This window comes from Eublepharis macularius, chromosome 7, assembly GCF_028583425.1.
Source record: "Eublepharis macularius isolate TG4126 chromosome 7, MPM_Emac_v1.0, whole genome shotgun sequence".
In the NCBI taxonomy this organism is placed as follows: domain Eukaryota; kingdom Metazoa; phylum Chordata; class Lepidosauria; order Squamata; family Eublepharidae; genus Eublepharis; species Eublepharis macularius.
The window spans coordinates 38,971,841-38,989,536 of NC_072796.1; the positions used below are offsets into that span (position 1 = coordinate 38,971,841).

General features: G+C 40.5%; 1 protein-coding gene across 3 annotated transcripts in view; it reads left to right on the top strand.

Annotated features, from left to right (window-relative positions):
- GFOD1 (glucose-fructose oxidoreductase domain containing 1) overlaps positions 1–16,802 on the top strand; it is a 101,889-nt gene extending 85,087 nt beyond the window's left edge. For 2 of the 3 annotated variants that reach the window (XM_054984864.1, XM_054984865.1), the window contains exons 2-8: positions 2,117–2,236; positions 3,960–4,040; positions 4,886–5,073; positions 7,621–7,758; positions 13,148–13,293; positions 15,095–15,224; positions 16,628–16,802. In XM_054984864.1, the coding sequence (XP_054840839.1) occupies positions 2,117–2,236; positions 3,960–4,040; positions 4,886–5,073; positions 7,621–7,758; positions 13,148–13,293; positions 15,095–15,224; positions 16,628–16,714 (890 nt within the window). In that variant the 3' untranslated portion in view covers positions 16,715–16,802. Of the gene's footprint in view, positions 1–725; positions 837–2,116; positions 2,237–3,959; positions 4,041–4,885; positions 5,074–7,620; positions 7,759–13,147; positions 13,294–15,094; positions 15,225–16,627 lie in introns of all 3 variants that reach the window. The other variant, XM_054984866.1, reaches the window with a different exon arrangement.
- The last annotated feature ends 894 nt before the right edge of the window (positions 16,803–17,696 follow it).

The window sequence follows — 17,696 nt, forward strand, 5'->3', positions numbered from 1 at the left end:
TACAAGTTTTTGAAGAGTTGGGATTGGGTTCCCCACAGGCACACAGCAGCTATGGGGAATGACTGTTAAAAGATAAAGGAGAGTCCAAACGGCCTTGGAATGACCTGCAGGGGAAGGAAGAGCTCATCTTCTGCCGTTTCTATTTCTCCATGTCATGGGGGGGGGGAAGGGTAGAAGAGAGGATATTTCCCTATTTTTACAGCTCCATGTGTACAGAATACTCCAGGTGGAACAGCAAAAATATAAATCCCTCGCTATTTTGGAAAATGGCTTGAGGGGAGATACAGGAGCCCCTCCTCCCCTCCCCCAGCCACAGTGGTGTTCTGAGGCTCTTTGGACTCTTTTTTTAACAGCTCCTGTGTGGCTACAGGGAACTCATAGTGGGTATGGGGAACTGGACCCAACTCTTTAAAAACCTACATGTTTAGCTTGAGCCTATGGTGCCACTGGACTAAAATCCTGCTGTTCTACTGCACACTAACACAGCTACCTCTGAAACTATCCCCCTCCCATTCAAGCCACTCCAATTTCTCATCCCTTACCTCACCCCAACTACTTGAACTCTTTTCCTCTGTTATTTTCTAAGCACCCAGCAAATTCTCCCTCCAGCCCTTTTTTCCACTTGCTCGCCTGTCAAGCGCTTCTCGTTACCACCTCATTCTTCCCAGACCTTTGTGGCCCATATTCACTGTCTCCAAAGAATATCCTGCTTCTCCATCCTTTAGCAACAAGGACAGAGCGAACATAACCTACTGCTAGCGAAAGCGAAAAGCCTCTCCGAAAGGGGGGAGGGAATTTCTCTAGACAAGGAAGCCTCCAAACCAGCTCTCAAAAGGGTATATACTCTTAACCATAACGTTTTTTTCTTTACATGAACACTTTCAGGCGGGTGGCCATGTTGGTCTGCAGTCAAAGAGCAAGATCAGGGTCCATTAGCACCTTAAAGACCAACTAGATTTCCATGGAATGAGCTTTCAACACTCTTGAAAGCTCAGACCTTTGAAATCTAGTTGACTTGAATAGTGTTGACCTCTTGAGTGATTTTTAAAAAAAATGCAAAACAAACACAAGTTAAAACATCTTGTGTAGATGAATATTAGCTAAAATGTGTTTTTAAATGAGGAGAGCAAGAAGATAACCTATTAAGGTACTGCTTGGTGTTGGTAGAAATATAGTGCAAATCCTATCCACTTACTCCAGTCTGAGCCTATTGATTTCAATGGACTTAGGCTGAGTAACTACATAGGACTGCACTGATAATTATTTATATTACAATTTTAATACTAGAATTTTGCCTAAAACTAGTTGAAATGTTTGGATATTTGTTAATTGTTGAAATAGACAAACCTAAATAGACAAGCCTCAGACATGGTGTGTCTGAGGAAGTGGGTTCTTTACCTATGAATGTTTGTGTCCTTATAAAATTATTAATCTTTAGAATACCAGAGGATTTTTTTTTGTTAAGACAAATGATTGTTGTTGGATTCAAACGCTATTGTGGGTTATGGTATCTTCTTCTCAAGTATGGGCTTAGAATAATACGGTTAAAGGCTATCACAGCCATATCTTCTTCCTATCAGAGCAGCAGTGTGGTTATTTTTTAGTGAATTCTGCATATGAAGGGAGGAGGGAATTCTAGTCTCTTCAAGTTTTACTCTGTAGAAGGAAGTTACAGTAAAATTGTCATACAGAATATCTTTTTTACCAAGTTCTACAGAAATGGCCTTTCATTTTCTGGGAACAAATGAGTACAGCCTGTACTATTCCTGTTGGGTAATAAATGGTCCTAAAATAGTTAATATGCTGAAACACAGCGTCCATTTTGTTGGCATTTTTGCCAGGCTAGTTGGATCCAGTTTAAAAACATATTTAAAATGCATTTGTTTCATATAGTACTTCCCATGAATGATATCTAACTGCTGCATAGTGGTGGATTGCAAGATAACTAGAAGTAAAACATAGCAGTTATCTCTAGATGGAACAAGGAAGGAATAAGTACAAATGTTTATACCTGATGATGTTGAAATATTTAGACTTCTTTCTTTTAGGTCTCAACTAATGGTATACATCACAATACTATTCTTTAATAACCATTTTAAAACTTGTTCCCTTTCAGAAAGAAACATGGCTGAAGACCCACAGAGAAATTTCCGATCTGTTTATTATGAAAAAGTGGGCTTTCGTGGTGTGGAAGAAAAGAAGTCATTGGAAATCCTTCTGAAAGACGATCGGTTGGGTGTGTTTTAAAACAAAATACCAGGGAGAGAGGAGTTGATCTTTGACTTCCGGTCAAAAGTATAAGACAGTTGAAAACTGCTCTATGTGACCTTTATCCTGGAATTTTCTAGATTCCTATAGTAGCTAAAATTTAAGTTGGTGTTTTAGATACTCAGAAGTAATACAGATGATTTCTTACCAATGCATGTACTAGCAGAGGGGCTGTGAACATCAGCAGACAATCAGACTTCCCTTGAGCAAGCTTACTTTTGATATGTATCTCATTCATTTGTCTCACCCTGCCAGATGGTGGAAACAGTGTGACTGTCCATTAGGCGCATATGTATGGTAGAAAGCAAAATTGGTTTGGGCTTACTGTATGTATGCTTCAAACTGTAATCCTGTGATTACTTCAGAAAAAAATCCCATTGAGCACAATGAACCTTGCTTCTGAGTAAACATGCTTTGAATCATTAGAGTTAGAGTAAGTTTCTTTCTTAGTTTTTCTGGCCTAGTTTACACTCTGCCCCAGCATGGATTTGACCCAGAGGAAGATGAGAGGAAGCCTTGATTCTTCTTCCCTCTTAAATAGATTCCCCCCCACCCCAAGAACTGAATCCTCAACCATGTGATCTCTGTTTCTCTTTTGTGCAGATGAACGTGTGGGTGAAGGTGTTTAGGTTTAAAATGTAAGCATGTACATGCTGGTTCGCACAGAACCTTCTGTACTCTCACACCTCACCATGTATAGAAAATGTAGCTAAGGTGTAGTGTGAATTGGCTTCTCTCCTGTTTCCAAGAGGCTGAAGAGAATTCTATAAAAAGAATTTTTGTGTTGGAATCACTTGGCTTGCTTTTAGAAGCTGTAATCAGTGCATTATGATGGTATTGGTGTTGGTTTAGTACAGTTCTGCTTCTTAGTATTTTGATGCAGTGGAATATCATTCTTTCCCTTTGCTTTCAACTGTTCTATAGAGAAGAACAGAAGATGACAGGACTTTGGCTTGGAAAAGGCCTTTGTCCCCAGCACTTCACCTCTCTCCTCACTTCCAGTATAATGTCCTAATACAGAAAGTGTGCATGTACTTTGGAGAGCTATATGTGTATCATGCTTATTTGGTGCTAATGCATCTTGCAGAAGGCTAATGCTAGAGTTCTGGGGATTGCAATTTGTGCCATCTACATTTAATTATTTCTGTGTAATACATAAATCGGCTGTCAGAGTGAGGGAGCCAGTCACATAATCCATGCAGTTCATATTTGCCCTGAGTCTGTCTGTGTCATTTGTTTTTTAAAGCTGTTTTAATGAATTATGCCAGGAGTGAAAAAGAAAATACTAAAGGCTACATTTCCTTCTAACAAAAAGAAATGGTTTTAGAAATATTCTTTCAATATTGAATACAACAAAACACAGATCAAAGTTTTTGCCATATAGAAACAGATTGATATTTTATCTATCACAGATGATGAATTAACTACAATTTCTTTAGTTAGTCAACTTCCCTAATACATGCAATTTTGATCTTTTACTTCTAGATTTAGTTCTTTGGAAAGGGCCAAATAGGCAATTTTACATGGATTTTGCTGACCATGCAAAGCTGAAATTCTTACTTTCTGGGGCTGTTATCAATGCTGTACCCTTGGAAATGTGTCCTGGTTACAGAAACTCAGGGTCACTGTTTGAGAATAAAGAAATTATTCATGACATGCTTTAACTTTGTAAAAAAAACCTTTCTTCACAGATATTGAGAAGCTTTGCACATTTAGTCAAAGATTTCCTCTCCCGTCCATGTATCGGACCCTGGTGTGGAAGGTGCTTTTAGGTATGGTAATCCCCAAAGACCACATTCTTGGATATCATTGTATTTTTAGAAACTTTCTTATCATTGTGAGATTCTGAAATGACCTTGGAACAGAAGTCTTACCTGTCCATTCTGTGGGTACTCAGACAACAAGCCCAAGAGTTGATAATACAGATTTTTGTATTTAGAACCAGGTTATTATGTCTGCTGTTTTTTCAAACCAATATCTTAATTCTTGTGATCCCATTTTTATTATAAGCTTTGGATGCCTGTTAGACAGAGGGGCAACATACATAGGAGAGGAAAAAGGTTCTATAAGCCACATGTAGATGGAACGGTATACATTTCACCCTTTTATGATTTGTATTGCTATGCTTGAATATGTGCTGTTTTAATGAGGTACGCTTCTTGTATCAAATGTTAACCAGAGGAGAGAATGTATGTCAGGGCATGCTTTGCGCATAGAAGGTTCTAGCTTCAATCGCTAATTAAGAGGGTATCAGATAACAGGCAAGATAAATAGTTCTGCCCAAGACCATGGAGTGTAACTAGCCATGGATAACTGTAGGCTAGAAGTTCCAGTAGTCTGGTATGTATATTTCATATGTTCAAAATATCCTCTTTTTAAACTTCACTAGTAAACAAGGAATATTTGATTACATGTACCCCAAACTTTAGCTTTCTTTTTGTTGTGAGAAGTACCATAAAGTTTCTTTGCTCCCAGAATGAATCAGTCAGGTCCAAGTCCATATATAAAATGCACAGTAATGTCCTCTAGGCCTGGTATTTAGTGCATTGGACAGAAAACTGTATGCTTTTGCTTATGTACTATGTAATATATACTTTCTTTTTTCCCCCTTTTAAAGGTATTCTTCCTCCCCATCACGAATCTCATGCATTTGTGATGAAATACCGAAAAGAGCAGTATAAGGATGTATACCATGCCCTCCAAGTAATTCGCTTTATTAAAGAGTCGACCCCGCAAGTTGAAGTTTTCCTCCGTATGTATCAACTGGAATCAGGAAAGCTACCTCGAAATCCATCTTACCCTTTGGTCAGTCATCTTTTTTTATTTGGTTCTCTGCAAGATTTTGGTATACAAATCTGGATCTTTTCCCCCTCTGGAAGTATATTGAAGGAAATATACAATATCCTAGAGATATTGAGTCCTCAAAGAGGAGCTCTGCAAGGAGCTTTTTGGAGCACGGGGAGTGAAAGGAGATGGCATAGCAGCTCTTAGATACCTTCTGAAAGACCATGAGAGTGGCCTCAGCTTCTAATTTCAGCCTATTTCTGCACTATCCAGGATTTAGAGCAAAGAAGTTTTTCCTTCTGGCAAGTGGGGCCGAGATGTGCAGCTTATCTTTTGTATGTGTCTCTGATGCGTTGGTTACAGCTACCAAGAGACAAAGAGTTGGCCACAATATCTACAGTTCAGGTAGACCAACCAATACAAAGAAACTGCTGTTTCTTCTCAAATGAACAGAAAACTGCCCTGACCTAGTCATGGAAAAGAAGCGGGGAGTGATCCTATTGAATTTGATGGTACTTCTAAGGAAGCATGCACAAGTTTGACAACTTGCTGTTAGATAGAATAAGGTAGTGGTACTGTGTTTCAACTGCTTTTAGTCAAAAGTAAAACCATTGACTTTATGCTATACTGCTCCTGTTGCATGAAGACAGACATGTATGTGAAACAGTTTTTCAGCCACATTTCCACAAAAATGCTGCCACCTCATGCCTCAGGCGTTTCATTTTACCTGGATTATAATGACTAAGTAATACAAATTTTGTGTTTTAATTTTGTCGTTGTTAAATTACTTACATCGTTTTTTGCAGGGGGGCAGGAAGAAAGGATTATGGCTTTATAAGATATAATTACATGTTACAAAAGTTCCTCAAACAAAAAAGACCTATTGCTTATACAGCTTTTTTGCTCATGAGAGCCTGTGTCTCAAGGAATCTTTTGCCAACTCTTCCACAGCCTGAACACCTTTAGAGACCTTGTGAGTTCTCTAAGGGTCATTTCAGCTTTATCCAATTCCTTCCCTTCCTTGAACTTGAGTCAGCAGTGCACAAATACTGAAATTCTGTTTGATCTTGGAGATAAATTTGTGCTATATCAGAATACTAGTAAGTTTCCCCATGTAGAGCCTGAAGTGCATAAGAATGTGCCAAATCAGGTATAATGCTAGGTGCCTAGGATGATGAAACTTGGTGTCCATCTCTCCATGGTCCAGTCCTGACTTGTCTAGGACCAGAATAATAATCATAATACTAACATTTGATGTATATACTGCCCTTCAGGACAACTTAATGCCCACTCAGAGTGGTTTATAACGTATGTTGTTATTATCCCCACAACAATCACCGAGTGAGGTGGGTGGGGCTGAGAGAGTTATCAGAGAGCTATGACTGTCCCAAGGTCACCCAGCTGGCTTCAAGTGGAGGAGTGGGGAATCAGATCTGGATCTCCAGATTCGAGTCCTGCCACTCTTAACCACCACACCAAACTGGCTCTCCACAGGACATTATGAAAAATTCCACAGCATTATGGAGTTCAGGAAATATTTTTTTCTCTGTTCTAGAACTATTCTTGATGTGATACCCTTCACTTCACACCAGTTTGTTTGTTTGTTTAATGGGAATGCTTTCATTAATGTTGGTACATCTGGAAGGAGGTGTCTAAACCCTGCCTACCTGCCTTTTCTGCCTTCTATGCTCCTTGTTTCCACGGGCCAAAGAATGCTAAAGGTGCCTTAGGGAGTTAGGAGAGGAAGCTGGGAGACTGTATCTTTCAGTACAGAGCTGGTGTAGCATAGTGGTTAAGTAGCTGGACTGTGATGCCCACTTTGCTGGTTTGAATCTCATAACTATCAGGAACTCACCAGGTGGCCTTGGGTACTCCTCTCAGCCCCAACTCCCCTGCTGAATTATGAGGATGATAACACTGACTTTGTTCACTGCTCTGGGTAGGTACTAATCTTTCCAGAAGAGCAATATACAAGCAAATTGTTGGTATTATCTTGAATGTGAAGCTAGTCTCTTTTGTTGGTGCTCCCTGGAGAAGGCTTAATTTATCTCTTTAGTAGACTAGAATACCATAGAGCTTGACATATCCCAGGGCCAGTGCATAGTGCTGCCTAGTATTTTTACCGGTTATTTATTGTATCACCTCTTAGTGAGTCTCAGTAGAAGTACAAAGCTTATTTAGGTGTGGGATAGAGGTTCGCTTTTTGTTGTGATGACCACCAAGGTTACCTCATACTTATTTATATGCAACAATGTTGTAGCTTTAAAAAATGACAAGCAATTGCTAAGAGTTTAGGATTAGTTTTCGTGGCAGCAGTAATTAGAAAGTACGGTGATTGAAATATAAAAACCTGAAGGCTGAAAAGTGTCTGGCTCATAAATTTTGTGGGTGGGTCCTGAAGATGAAGTAAATTTGTCATGGCTTGGAGTACAGTTGATAGTTATGGAAAGTTAATTTCAACTCTCACTCGAAAGGAAAGAAATCACTATTGACTGCCAAATGAAAGGGTGTGCAATGCAGAAGAGTACCCCTTGGTAATTTTATGCTATGTCTGTTTTGCTTTTCCAGGAACCTGAAGATGAAGTATTTCTTGCTATTGCTAAGTCTATGGAGGAAATGGTGGAAGATATTATTGATTGCTATTGGCTTTTCAGTAGTTTTGTGAACCTGTTTAACAATAAGTACAAGGACTCTTTGCCCCAACTGGTAAATACTATTTTTTTACCCTGGTTGAGAAGAGGCTTTATAAGATGATGGATGTGCAGACTGTATTATATATTGTGCTTATGCGAAGCTAATCTACAAATATTCAGAATGGCACTTTTGCTCTTGATAGGGGAAATGCTTGTAGTACTAGGGAAGCTGATTTCTAGCATGGGGCTGCAGAGTCAGGAGCTCCAGTAGGTAGTCAACACGGGCAGGAGAGAAGAGGCAACTTGTTGGGCTGTGGAGTGAGTTAATTTTTTTTTGTAGAATAATTTTTATTATTAATGATATAAAATATTACAGAAGAGCATAAATTACAAATTACAAAAAAGAATATAAACAGCAAAAAGAAAAAAGAAATATACAGCTAAAAAAATGAGAAAAAAGAAACTAAAAAAGTGATATTTAACAATCCTAATTCTGTAGCTCTCAAAAGTCAACCAGTACTTCAGATCTTTTAAATAATTTTTTTGATTAATTTAGATCTTATTAGTGCTCCATTTACATTAAGTTATACAACTTCTGCTGTATTCTTCTAAACTACTTCCACAGTTTATCTTAATTAATATAATGCACACAATACTTCACCTATATTTCTTGAAATTCTGATATGGGTCTTTTATTAATATAGCTTGTTAGTTTGGCCATCCTTAAACATAAAAGCTGGACTGTATTCCCAATGACTCACTTTTTATCCCGGCACAGGTGCTCTGAGGGCCCTGTAGTGTGCCTGCACCAGGATAAAAAGTGAATTGGCGGCAGGGCTCTGAGGATCCAGAGCAAATTTTATTTTCAAGATACCTTGCATTATGCCTCTTCTGTATTTGACCAGTTCGGATCAGGCATCTGATGAAGAGAACTTGATTCTCGAAAGCTTATGCTACAATAAAATAAAATTGGTTAGTCTTAAAGGTGCTACTGGACTCTTTTTGATTTTGCTACTACAGACTAACACGGCTAACTCCTCAGGGCTCTGAGGGGCTCCAGAGCTGGCAAGGAGGCAAAGCGTGGGGGAGTCCTGCACAGCCTTCCTGCTGGCTCTGCGGCCTTGAGAGGCTTGCTGGTGGGGAGGCAAAGCACAGGGGAGCCCTCCTGCACGGCCTTCTTGCCTGCTCTGCAGCCCCTGAGAGGCCTAACGGCAGGGAGGCAAAGCTTGGGGGAGCTCTCCTGCGCAGCCTTCCCACTGGCTCTGCAGCCCCTGAGAGGCCTGCTGGTGGGGAGGCAAAGCACAGGGGAGCCTCCGGCACAGATTCCCTGCCGGCTCTGCAGCACCTGAGAGGCCTGCCTGCAGAGCCAGCAGGGAGGCATAACGTGGGGAGCCACACCCTCCCCTCACCACGCCCTCACCACGCCCTCCGCAGCAGCTGCGGGGCCTTGGGAGGGGCACACTGGCGCAACCCTCCCACACCCCACTGCTAGAGCCCATTGTATTCATTTTTACAACAGGCTCTGTTGCTAGTCATAGCATAGTCCACTAGTTTATCCCCATCCTTCTCATCTAGCGCAACAATCTACTTTCCATTTGGCTGCAAATATCAATCTGGCCATTATTATTATGTAATTAAAACCTTCTTCCAACATTTTTGGGCAAAATACCCAATAAGATAGTCTTTGGATCCAGAGCAAATTTTATTGTCAAGATACCTTGCATTATGTCATGTGTTTCTTTCCGGTATTTTTTGGTTGTTTTGCAGGTCCACAACATATGGTGAAAGGTACCATCATGTTGTTTACATTTCCAACCTTTTCCCTTATCATTTTTATCCATTTTTCCCCTATATCTTTTGGTGTAATATGCAATCGGAAGAACATCTTATGTCAGTTTTCTTTTAACATTTGCCTCTTTGTGAATGAGTGCATTTTGATAGCTGACCAACCGAATGAACGTAAGCTGGGAGTGCTGAATCTTCAGAACGCAAACTTGCAGGAAAGTCGTCTCTCCTTTTTTGCTGTGTTTATAAAAGCCTGAGTCAGCTTCTGTTTTCTGATCTTACTTTTTTTTTTTTTGCTGCAATGTATCCTTTCAGTCCCTTTGAGCGCATGTAGTGTAAAGCTCAGCAGGACTGAGAAAATGTTGATGTAGGTTATGCTTTTGCCAGGCAGAGAAAGCATCCTCTTACCTACGGCAGAGTCCATTCTTTGTCTTCTTTGTCAGGTGCATTCCAGTCTTCAAGGGCTGAAATGGGCAAGAGTAGAACAATTGTGTTCTAGTGGATAGAATGTACAGAAATGCCTTGCTTCACACAGCCTCCCCACAGGGCCTTAATTCGCCGTTGCGTGGCAAGCAAAACGGTATATCCAGTTTGGCTCTTGCCCTGAAGCACAAGGCCTTACACCATTCTCCCCTTGCACCTCAGTTGCATGATGTCTGGGGATGTGCTGGTCTTCATTTACCCTGAGAGGTCAAGGGTAGCAGCTAGAATGGTGGGCTAGGATGGGGGAGGGGGTTGAAATCCCTGCTCAGACTTACGCCGTGAGGATAAAATGCGGGAGTGGAGAACCGTGAATGCCAGGGTAGGAGTGAAATCAGATTAGATCCACCCCCTCTCCATCTGCCTCCCCCATGTTGATGGGCACATCTGTATTTTAGTATAACGTCGCAATAAACAAAGCTTGTTAAGCAAGCACATTTGCTTGATCCGCATTTATAATATTTCCTCACTTTTTGGACAGATACTAGGGAATGTTCTAAAGAGGAGAAAGAAACTGAGACAGGAGTCAGAATTACCTGAAAGTTTGTTCATAAACACCATGGAGTGACATTCATCGAAACCACCTTTTCTTGTAAATATCTGTTTGGAGTCTCTCTTGTCTTTAAAGCATCTATTTATGAAAATATCAAATATGCAAAACAACTGTCAATACACAAATGTAAATTTGAAGCAAGCGAAAAGATGAGTAGGTATTTATATAATCTTCAGACTTTCTAAAAAGGTATCCATTGTATCACTTGTTAACCAAGTGAACAAAGTAAGGGGATCAAAACGGTAAAGATTAAATACTAGCTTTCATGAAGATAGTTTCAGGTGGGTAGCCATCTGTAGTAGAAGAGCAAGATTCAGGTCCAGTAGCACTTTAAAGACCAACTAGATTTCCAGGGTATCAGCTTTTGTCTACTGGACCTGAATCTTGCTCCATTAAATATTAACTGTACCTAAAGATCCACTTGGAACATCTCTCTTATCTTTACATTACCTGCTTATTTATCACTTCACGTCAGGACTCTGCATACTTGATTTCTATACTCTCAAAATTAATCTTTTGGCAATCAGTCACTGGATAGTCACAGGGTCATAGTCCTGTCCTATGTATAAAAAAGAGAGTTCATACATCACTCTAAATTAAAGGGCCAGTGCAGATGTGCTCATTCATAGGTAAGTCCACACATAAGAGGTGCCCTGCTGGATCACACCATCTAATCCAGCATCTTGTTTCAGATAGTGGCCAACAAGTTGCCCCAGAGTGTCAACAACAGGGCATAGAGGCCAAGGCTTCTTACCAGTGATGGTTGTTGTGGGTTTTCCGGGCTGTATTGCCGTGGTCTTGGCCTTGTAGTTCCTGACGTTTCGCCAGCAGCTGTGGCTGGCATCTTCAGAGATGTAGCACCAAAGACAGAGATCTCTTCCAACACTGAGAGATCTCTGTCTTTTGGTGCTACATCTCTGAAGATGCCAGCCACAGCTGCTGGCGAAACGTCAGGAACTACAAGGCCAAGACCACGGCAATACAGCCCGGAAAACCCACAACAACCATCGTTCTCCGGCTGTGAAAGCCTTCGACAATACTTCTTACCAGTGTTGCCTCCCCAGCACTGCTATTCAGTGGTTGACTGCCTCTGACTGTGGAGGTTCCTGTCAGTAGGTTTTCTTGACCTGCAAGTATCTTATAGGCAAACAGAAAAAAACACTTTGTGGTTTACAGGTTCACAATGTAGAAGCTAAACAAGGTGCAGGGACCTACACCACTATCAGTAACTGATACCTGCTTTTGCTGTTCAAATTGCATTCTAGTTTGAGTAGAATTTTTGAGATAAAACCAGATGAAGCGTCTCTTAAAACAATTTACATTCTGCATTTACATTTACATTTTGCATTTACATTTAAATTATTTTGAGGAAAAAAATGCGTGCAGCTTTATTGAGGGATCTGTCATATGTGTGATTAACCTGCTCAAATGATAATTTCCTGCTTTCTACAGATTTTGTAATATATTGAACACTACAGGAATAGTGGATTTAGGATGCTGTTGGAAAAGAATTCTTAATTTGGGTTATGAAGAATAAAGTATATTTTTAGTTATATATTTAATATATTTAAAAGATTTTTGGCCCACATTTCTACCCAATTAGACCTATCCCATGTCTCTACCCAATTAGGCAGTGAATGGTTAAAAAACAATAAAATTAATTTTATAAACTATATACACACAATGATTAAAAACTTAAGCAAGAAGGAGGGTCAGTAAGGGAACACCAGCCCAAACAGAAAAATCTTTGCTCACTGGCAGAAGACAGTGATAGAGGGGAACCGATGAATTTCCCTTAGGAATAAATTTCACAATTTTGATGCCATGACCGAGAAGAACTTTTCTCAGGTAGCCTCTTGTCTCACCCAAGATGACGAGGCCCCTCCAAAAAAGTCCCCCCCCCAAGGGATTGACTGTATTTGAACTAGCTGGGGTTTTAAAAGACCAGAATACATTAGGGTTTGCTCCAAGGCTTTGGGCTGGGTTTGTGTTTCTTGAAATGTGCCTTAAGGTCTGGCCTGCACAAAAGTGGTAGAATTAATCACATTTTCAGTGCATTCCTGGTAAAACTTTGCCTGCAAGCATAAAATAAGCATAGTAGAAGAAGGTGGGTTGGAGCTGAACCTTCTTGTGTAAGTTATCACTTGCAGAGAAGAGTTTTTAATATGGAAGGCTGTTCAAAATGTCATCTATCATCCATCCTTTCAACTAGGACAACTCACTCCGACTTTCATTCTGCTACATGTGTAAATCAGGTCTCAAAGAAAAGCTCTTGTAATGTCATGGCAATAGCCGGCTGTTCCAGGGTGCTCTCTACCTCCCTATGTGCCAAAGGGCGTATGTGAAAAACCTGTTTATACTAAGATAACTGAAAAGTAGCCCCACTGGGTTGAATGAATGTTGTGGTTTGCTTCTTTTTTCGTTTCAGATTTTTTTCACATTTTTTAGTAGCACAGCCAATGAAAATTGAAAATCCTAGCAACCCTTACAGTACAATTTAACCTTTTAACCACATTATCTAACATGACATATTTTCAGCATGTGTCAGAATGAATTTATTTTTATGATGAAATTTGGTTTTTCGCTATAAAACCCCGACTGTAAGATTATTATTTTAACACTTCTGTTCCCGTATCTCCTACAGCCAAAAAATCTGGAACAATGCTTGAGCCTTGAAGACAGCAGACTCCTGACACATCTGAAATCATGTTCAGCAATGAGCCAGCTCCCGTATAGCCTCTGGTTTAGGAAGTGTTTTGCTGGGTGTCTACCTGAACCCAGCTTACAAAGGCAAGTTGTTCTCAGTGGCAAAACGGCACTGCTGACCCATGCGCACGGCTCTATTTGGTCCTCTGAGGTGTCTAGGTGCCCAGTGACCGACCCAAGCCTCTGCCTAGCAATACGCCACTCTCCTGGCTTGCCTGAAGCTCAGAGGAGTTCCTCTCTTGCTTCTCCTTCACTACCCTGCCACCAACAGGTCATTTTAGGCATTACTCACCAAGATGGCCAGTACTTCCAGCTTCCCTTCTGCATTACCATTCTAAGGCTCTGCCTGGTGCCCATGTCTCCTGCTACCCAATGTCTTGCTACCATGGGGATGGCTTACCACATCTACTCACTCCCAGGGAAATAGCAGTTTAGCAATTGACCACCTTCCTTCTCCTGGTACCTTTTGTAAATGGCATGTTTGAATGGTGGAGGATTAAGTGGAACAGATAACAACTACCAGCATGTAAAATAGTAAAAGAATTTTTGTTAAAAGTGAAAAGTTCACACACACTTTCGTTGCACAGCAATGGTTTGAGCAAAGAATACAAAGGAAAGATGGAAATACACGATCAGCTGTCCCTCGGCTCTGTACATGCCTTAGGTACATGCCTTAGGTTCTAAGGTAGGTTCCTTGACTTACAGTTACAGTTTGCTAAAAGCTCAAAGAATCCTTTCCTGAGGTCTTCAGGAAGATACATTCTAACCTCTGGCACTCCCAAGCCTCTGTGTCATCTTCTAGGTGTCAGGTTCCACCTAAGGTGTCAGATGGCCATGTCATTGTCTCTGGCCAGGATGGCCATTAACATTTTGAAAGCTTTTGATGGCTGGTATTTGGGCAATGCCTGGGAAGAGTTGACTTTCCCCATCTTGCCTGTCTTTGGCTAGGAGAAAGAAAAATGTTTAAAACTAAATGTGTGTGTGGGGGGGGGGGGGCGTTGTCAAGCCCAACCCCCAAAGTAAAACTCTCTATACTCTCTCGTGCCTCCAGAAGTCTCAGACTGGATGGAGTACCCTTGTTACCCTGAGAAGGAGCAGAGAGGGAGCATACTGTCTGTGGATCAGAACTAGCTTTAGACATTTTCATACTTTATGCACTTCTGGTCCAACCCCCCCCCCCTTTCATGCTGCAGAAATGGTCCTCTGATAACTCCAGATCTCATAAAAATTCTTTTACAGATTCCAAAATCTGATAGTGGGAGTGGAACACAGTACCTTAAGAATCTTCAATGTTTTTTTAAAGATCAAGCTTCTAGAGTTTATAATTGCCAGGATAATCTTAAAAACGACTTGCTGAAAGCTGCAATTTTGAATATGGTTTCTAGCGTTTAGAGTCTGGGGCCTCAGTGTCCTTCATAATTCCTTGTTTGTCCCATCTCTAGCAGAACCATGAAAAACGTTAACAAACTAAACAAAGATGTAAATTTTAACTTGCATATATTTTAGAATTCATCTTTTTGATAGAGAATGTAGGTTGCCTTTACAAGGAATCACACACAATTTTACTCAGAGCTGTGTATTCTGAATGATAGAACTGATTTGTGTGTGTGTGTGTTTGTTTGTTTGTCAGTCAGCCCAAACAGTTTCAAAATCCCAATCTTTCTCAAACTACAGAATTTTAAAGGGATAATTTTTCTAAAACTAAAGTGCCTATCACTTTCTCTTCTCTCAAGATGGATACAAAGGAATATGTTTACAGTCTATATAGGAAGTTTGGTACACTTTGAGATGCGATTCTGGTCATCAAAAAATAAAACTACTTCATCAATGAATATACATCATAGGTGTAAGGCTTTTCAGTTTTGACTCTGGTTGACTTTTCTAGGGTTTGGGACAAAGTTATTAGTGGTTCCTGCAAAATCCTTGTCTTTGTTGCTGTTGAGATTTTGTTAACTTTCAAAATGAAGTTGATGGTACTGAACAGTGCTGAGAAGATTGCCCAGTTTTTGGAAAATGTAAGTATACTTTTCTAGTGTGTATTAAACAGAATCACAGGGAATTATATTTATTTGTCAGATTTTTAAAGATCAAGGTGTTGGCAAAAGAAAGTCAGCTGTGGTTTATCCTGTTTCAGTATGTAAAAGACTTTCGAGTATTAAAATATTTAGTGGCTTGGCCCTACACATGCCATAGAATGAGGCAGTATGTTTTTAAGGCAATAGTAAGGACCTCCACGTGAGTGACCTTTTAAAATGCTCCCTGAATGAAATGCTCCCAGATGTGCAAGTTTTTTTTTTATTGCAATGAGCTTTATCTACATGGAGAAATATTCAAAAGTGCCCCTCGTACTTGCTGCAGTCCTGAGCCAAATTAGGCCCCTGTAGGGTTTGAAAATGACAGTCCCTGCAGCTGTTATGTGGTGCAGGAAAAGTGTGTGAAGCTGAACTCATTTAAAAAGTCTCATATAGTTCAGCCCTCAGGCATCCTGCCAGACTTATAGCTTAGCTTCCTCAGCCATAGTTCAGCGTGCAGTATGATATCTAAACCGAGACACAATAATTTCCTTCCTGTGCTCAGTAGGTTGCTTGTGAGATAAACCTTAAGTTAACATTGAACTGAGTGCAATTTGCAGCAATGCAATGGAAATTGAGTGAGGTTGTGGAAGAAGCGGATGCTTTTCCTTTCCTTTGACTGCTGTGTTGAACCCCATGGGAGCTTTCAGACATAAAGGATTTGGAGAATGCCATTGTAATCCTATGCAGAGTTATTCTAGTCTGAGCCCACTGATTTTCAGTCTTATAATGTCATAACTCTGCATGGTATTGTAATGCAAGTCTTTGACGTCCTTAGGTTGTACACTTCTTTGCTCTCCCCTCTTATGTGAGGTTATAGGTTTTCTGTGTTCCTGACAAACCACGGGTTGTCATGATATTCAGATTGGGTAAAATAACAAACTCTTGTGTTAACCATGAGTTAATCCTATATTGGAATCCTGGTTTTTAGGCATGAAAACAAATCCCAGAACTTTTCCAGTTTGGCTGCCCTGACAAATGGCAGCATCATGAGAACCTGGAGGCCTTCATAATCTGAGCCTGAGACCAGGAGGGTGGGGGCAGCATAAAAGCCTAGGGGCTTCAGAGGTTTATTGGTAAAGTATGAATGCTGCCAATCACTTCCCAGCAGCTTTCAGGATTGACTGCATAATCAGCATGGCCCAGTCTAGAACTCTTGCTACCTTTCCATTCTCATACAGACATTCTTGGCTGGAAATCTTCCTCTTCACTGGAGGGGACAACTCCAAACACTTGTGCCTTTGAAAAGCCTATGATGATGGAAAATCTCTGGGTGTGCAGTTGGGCCCATGCCCTACTGCTTAGAGATGAATATCTTAAAGCAATGAAATATCTTTCTTTTGCAGATACCTCAAGATAATACTGATGCAATTGTGAGCAAAGCCATTGAGCTGTGGCACAAACATTGTGGGACCCCTGCTCATTCAGTCTAAGCCCATGCTGACCACATGGCACAGGATTTTTATTTTTTGCATTCCCTCTCCCCCAGAAAAGAAATTACATTAAAATAATTTAAATGTTGGTGATGTGTCAGTCATAATTTATTTTGACTTGAAGATCTGAATGGCTTGTGGTTTAAAAACTCAAAGGATGATTTGAGTTCAGTTGTAAGGCCATGATTCTTGGTACACTTAGCTTTAGTTCATGTTAAAGTAAGTTTTGTGACCAGTACATATTTGTATTCACATATTAACTATCAAATTCTGAACTGCAGTTCTTATAATATTTACCACAACCAATTCAATTGCTTAAAAGGTAACAGATGGATATCTTGGGGGAGAGTGTGTTTAGCCTCACTGTCTACTTTTTAGAGATGCACAAGTTAAGAGAAACAAGCCAGGCAGCAAAGGGAGAATATGACTCAGCAGAGAAGTTTTCCAAACAGAAGAATTAGTAGATGTTCCTGTAGAAGGAATTGTCCCAAGAGCTTCCACTTCTTTCCCAGTCTTTTTTGCTGCCATTAAAGGCTTGGGGAGGGCTGGCTTGATTATTTTAAGCAGTAGTACTATTTTGTGTTCTGTGGCTCTGTGTATTTGCCTTCCTGCACAGCTTGGCCCATTTGCTTGGCCCTTTTTTAAAGACAAGGAAAACTGCCGTTATTAGACTGGCTTAAATTCAAGAGGTTTATCTGGTATTAATCTATGCTTGGCGTTATGTCAAGCAACGTGTTTTTAAATCTTAGAAAAGGTCTGTGCTGAAAATGGCATTTAGCAATCCAGGAGCCCAGTCCAGTTCCTGTTTGTTTTCTATGTGGACCTCTGGCCTATAGCTCCTGATCATGAAGACAGTCAGCTGCTTCCACACGAAAAACTGGAACCTGTGTCTAGCTCTCATCGCTGCTGCAAATGCAGAAGCATTTGCTGTGATAACGGGGCATCCACACAGCAGTTTTCCTTTACTTTTCTTGCCTCAGCC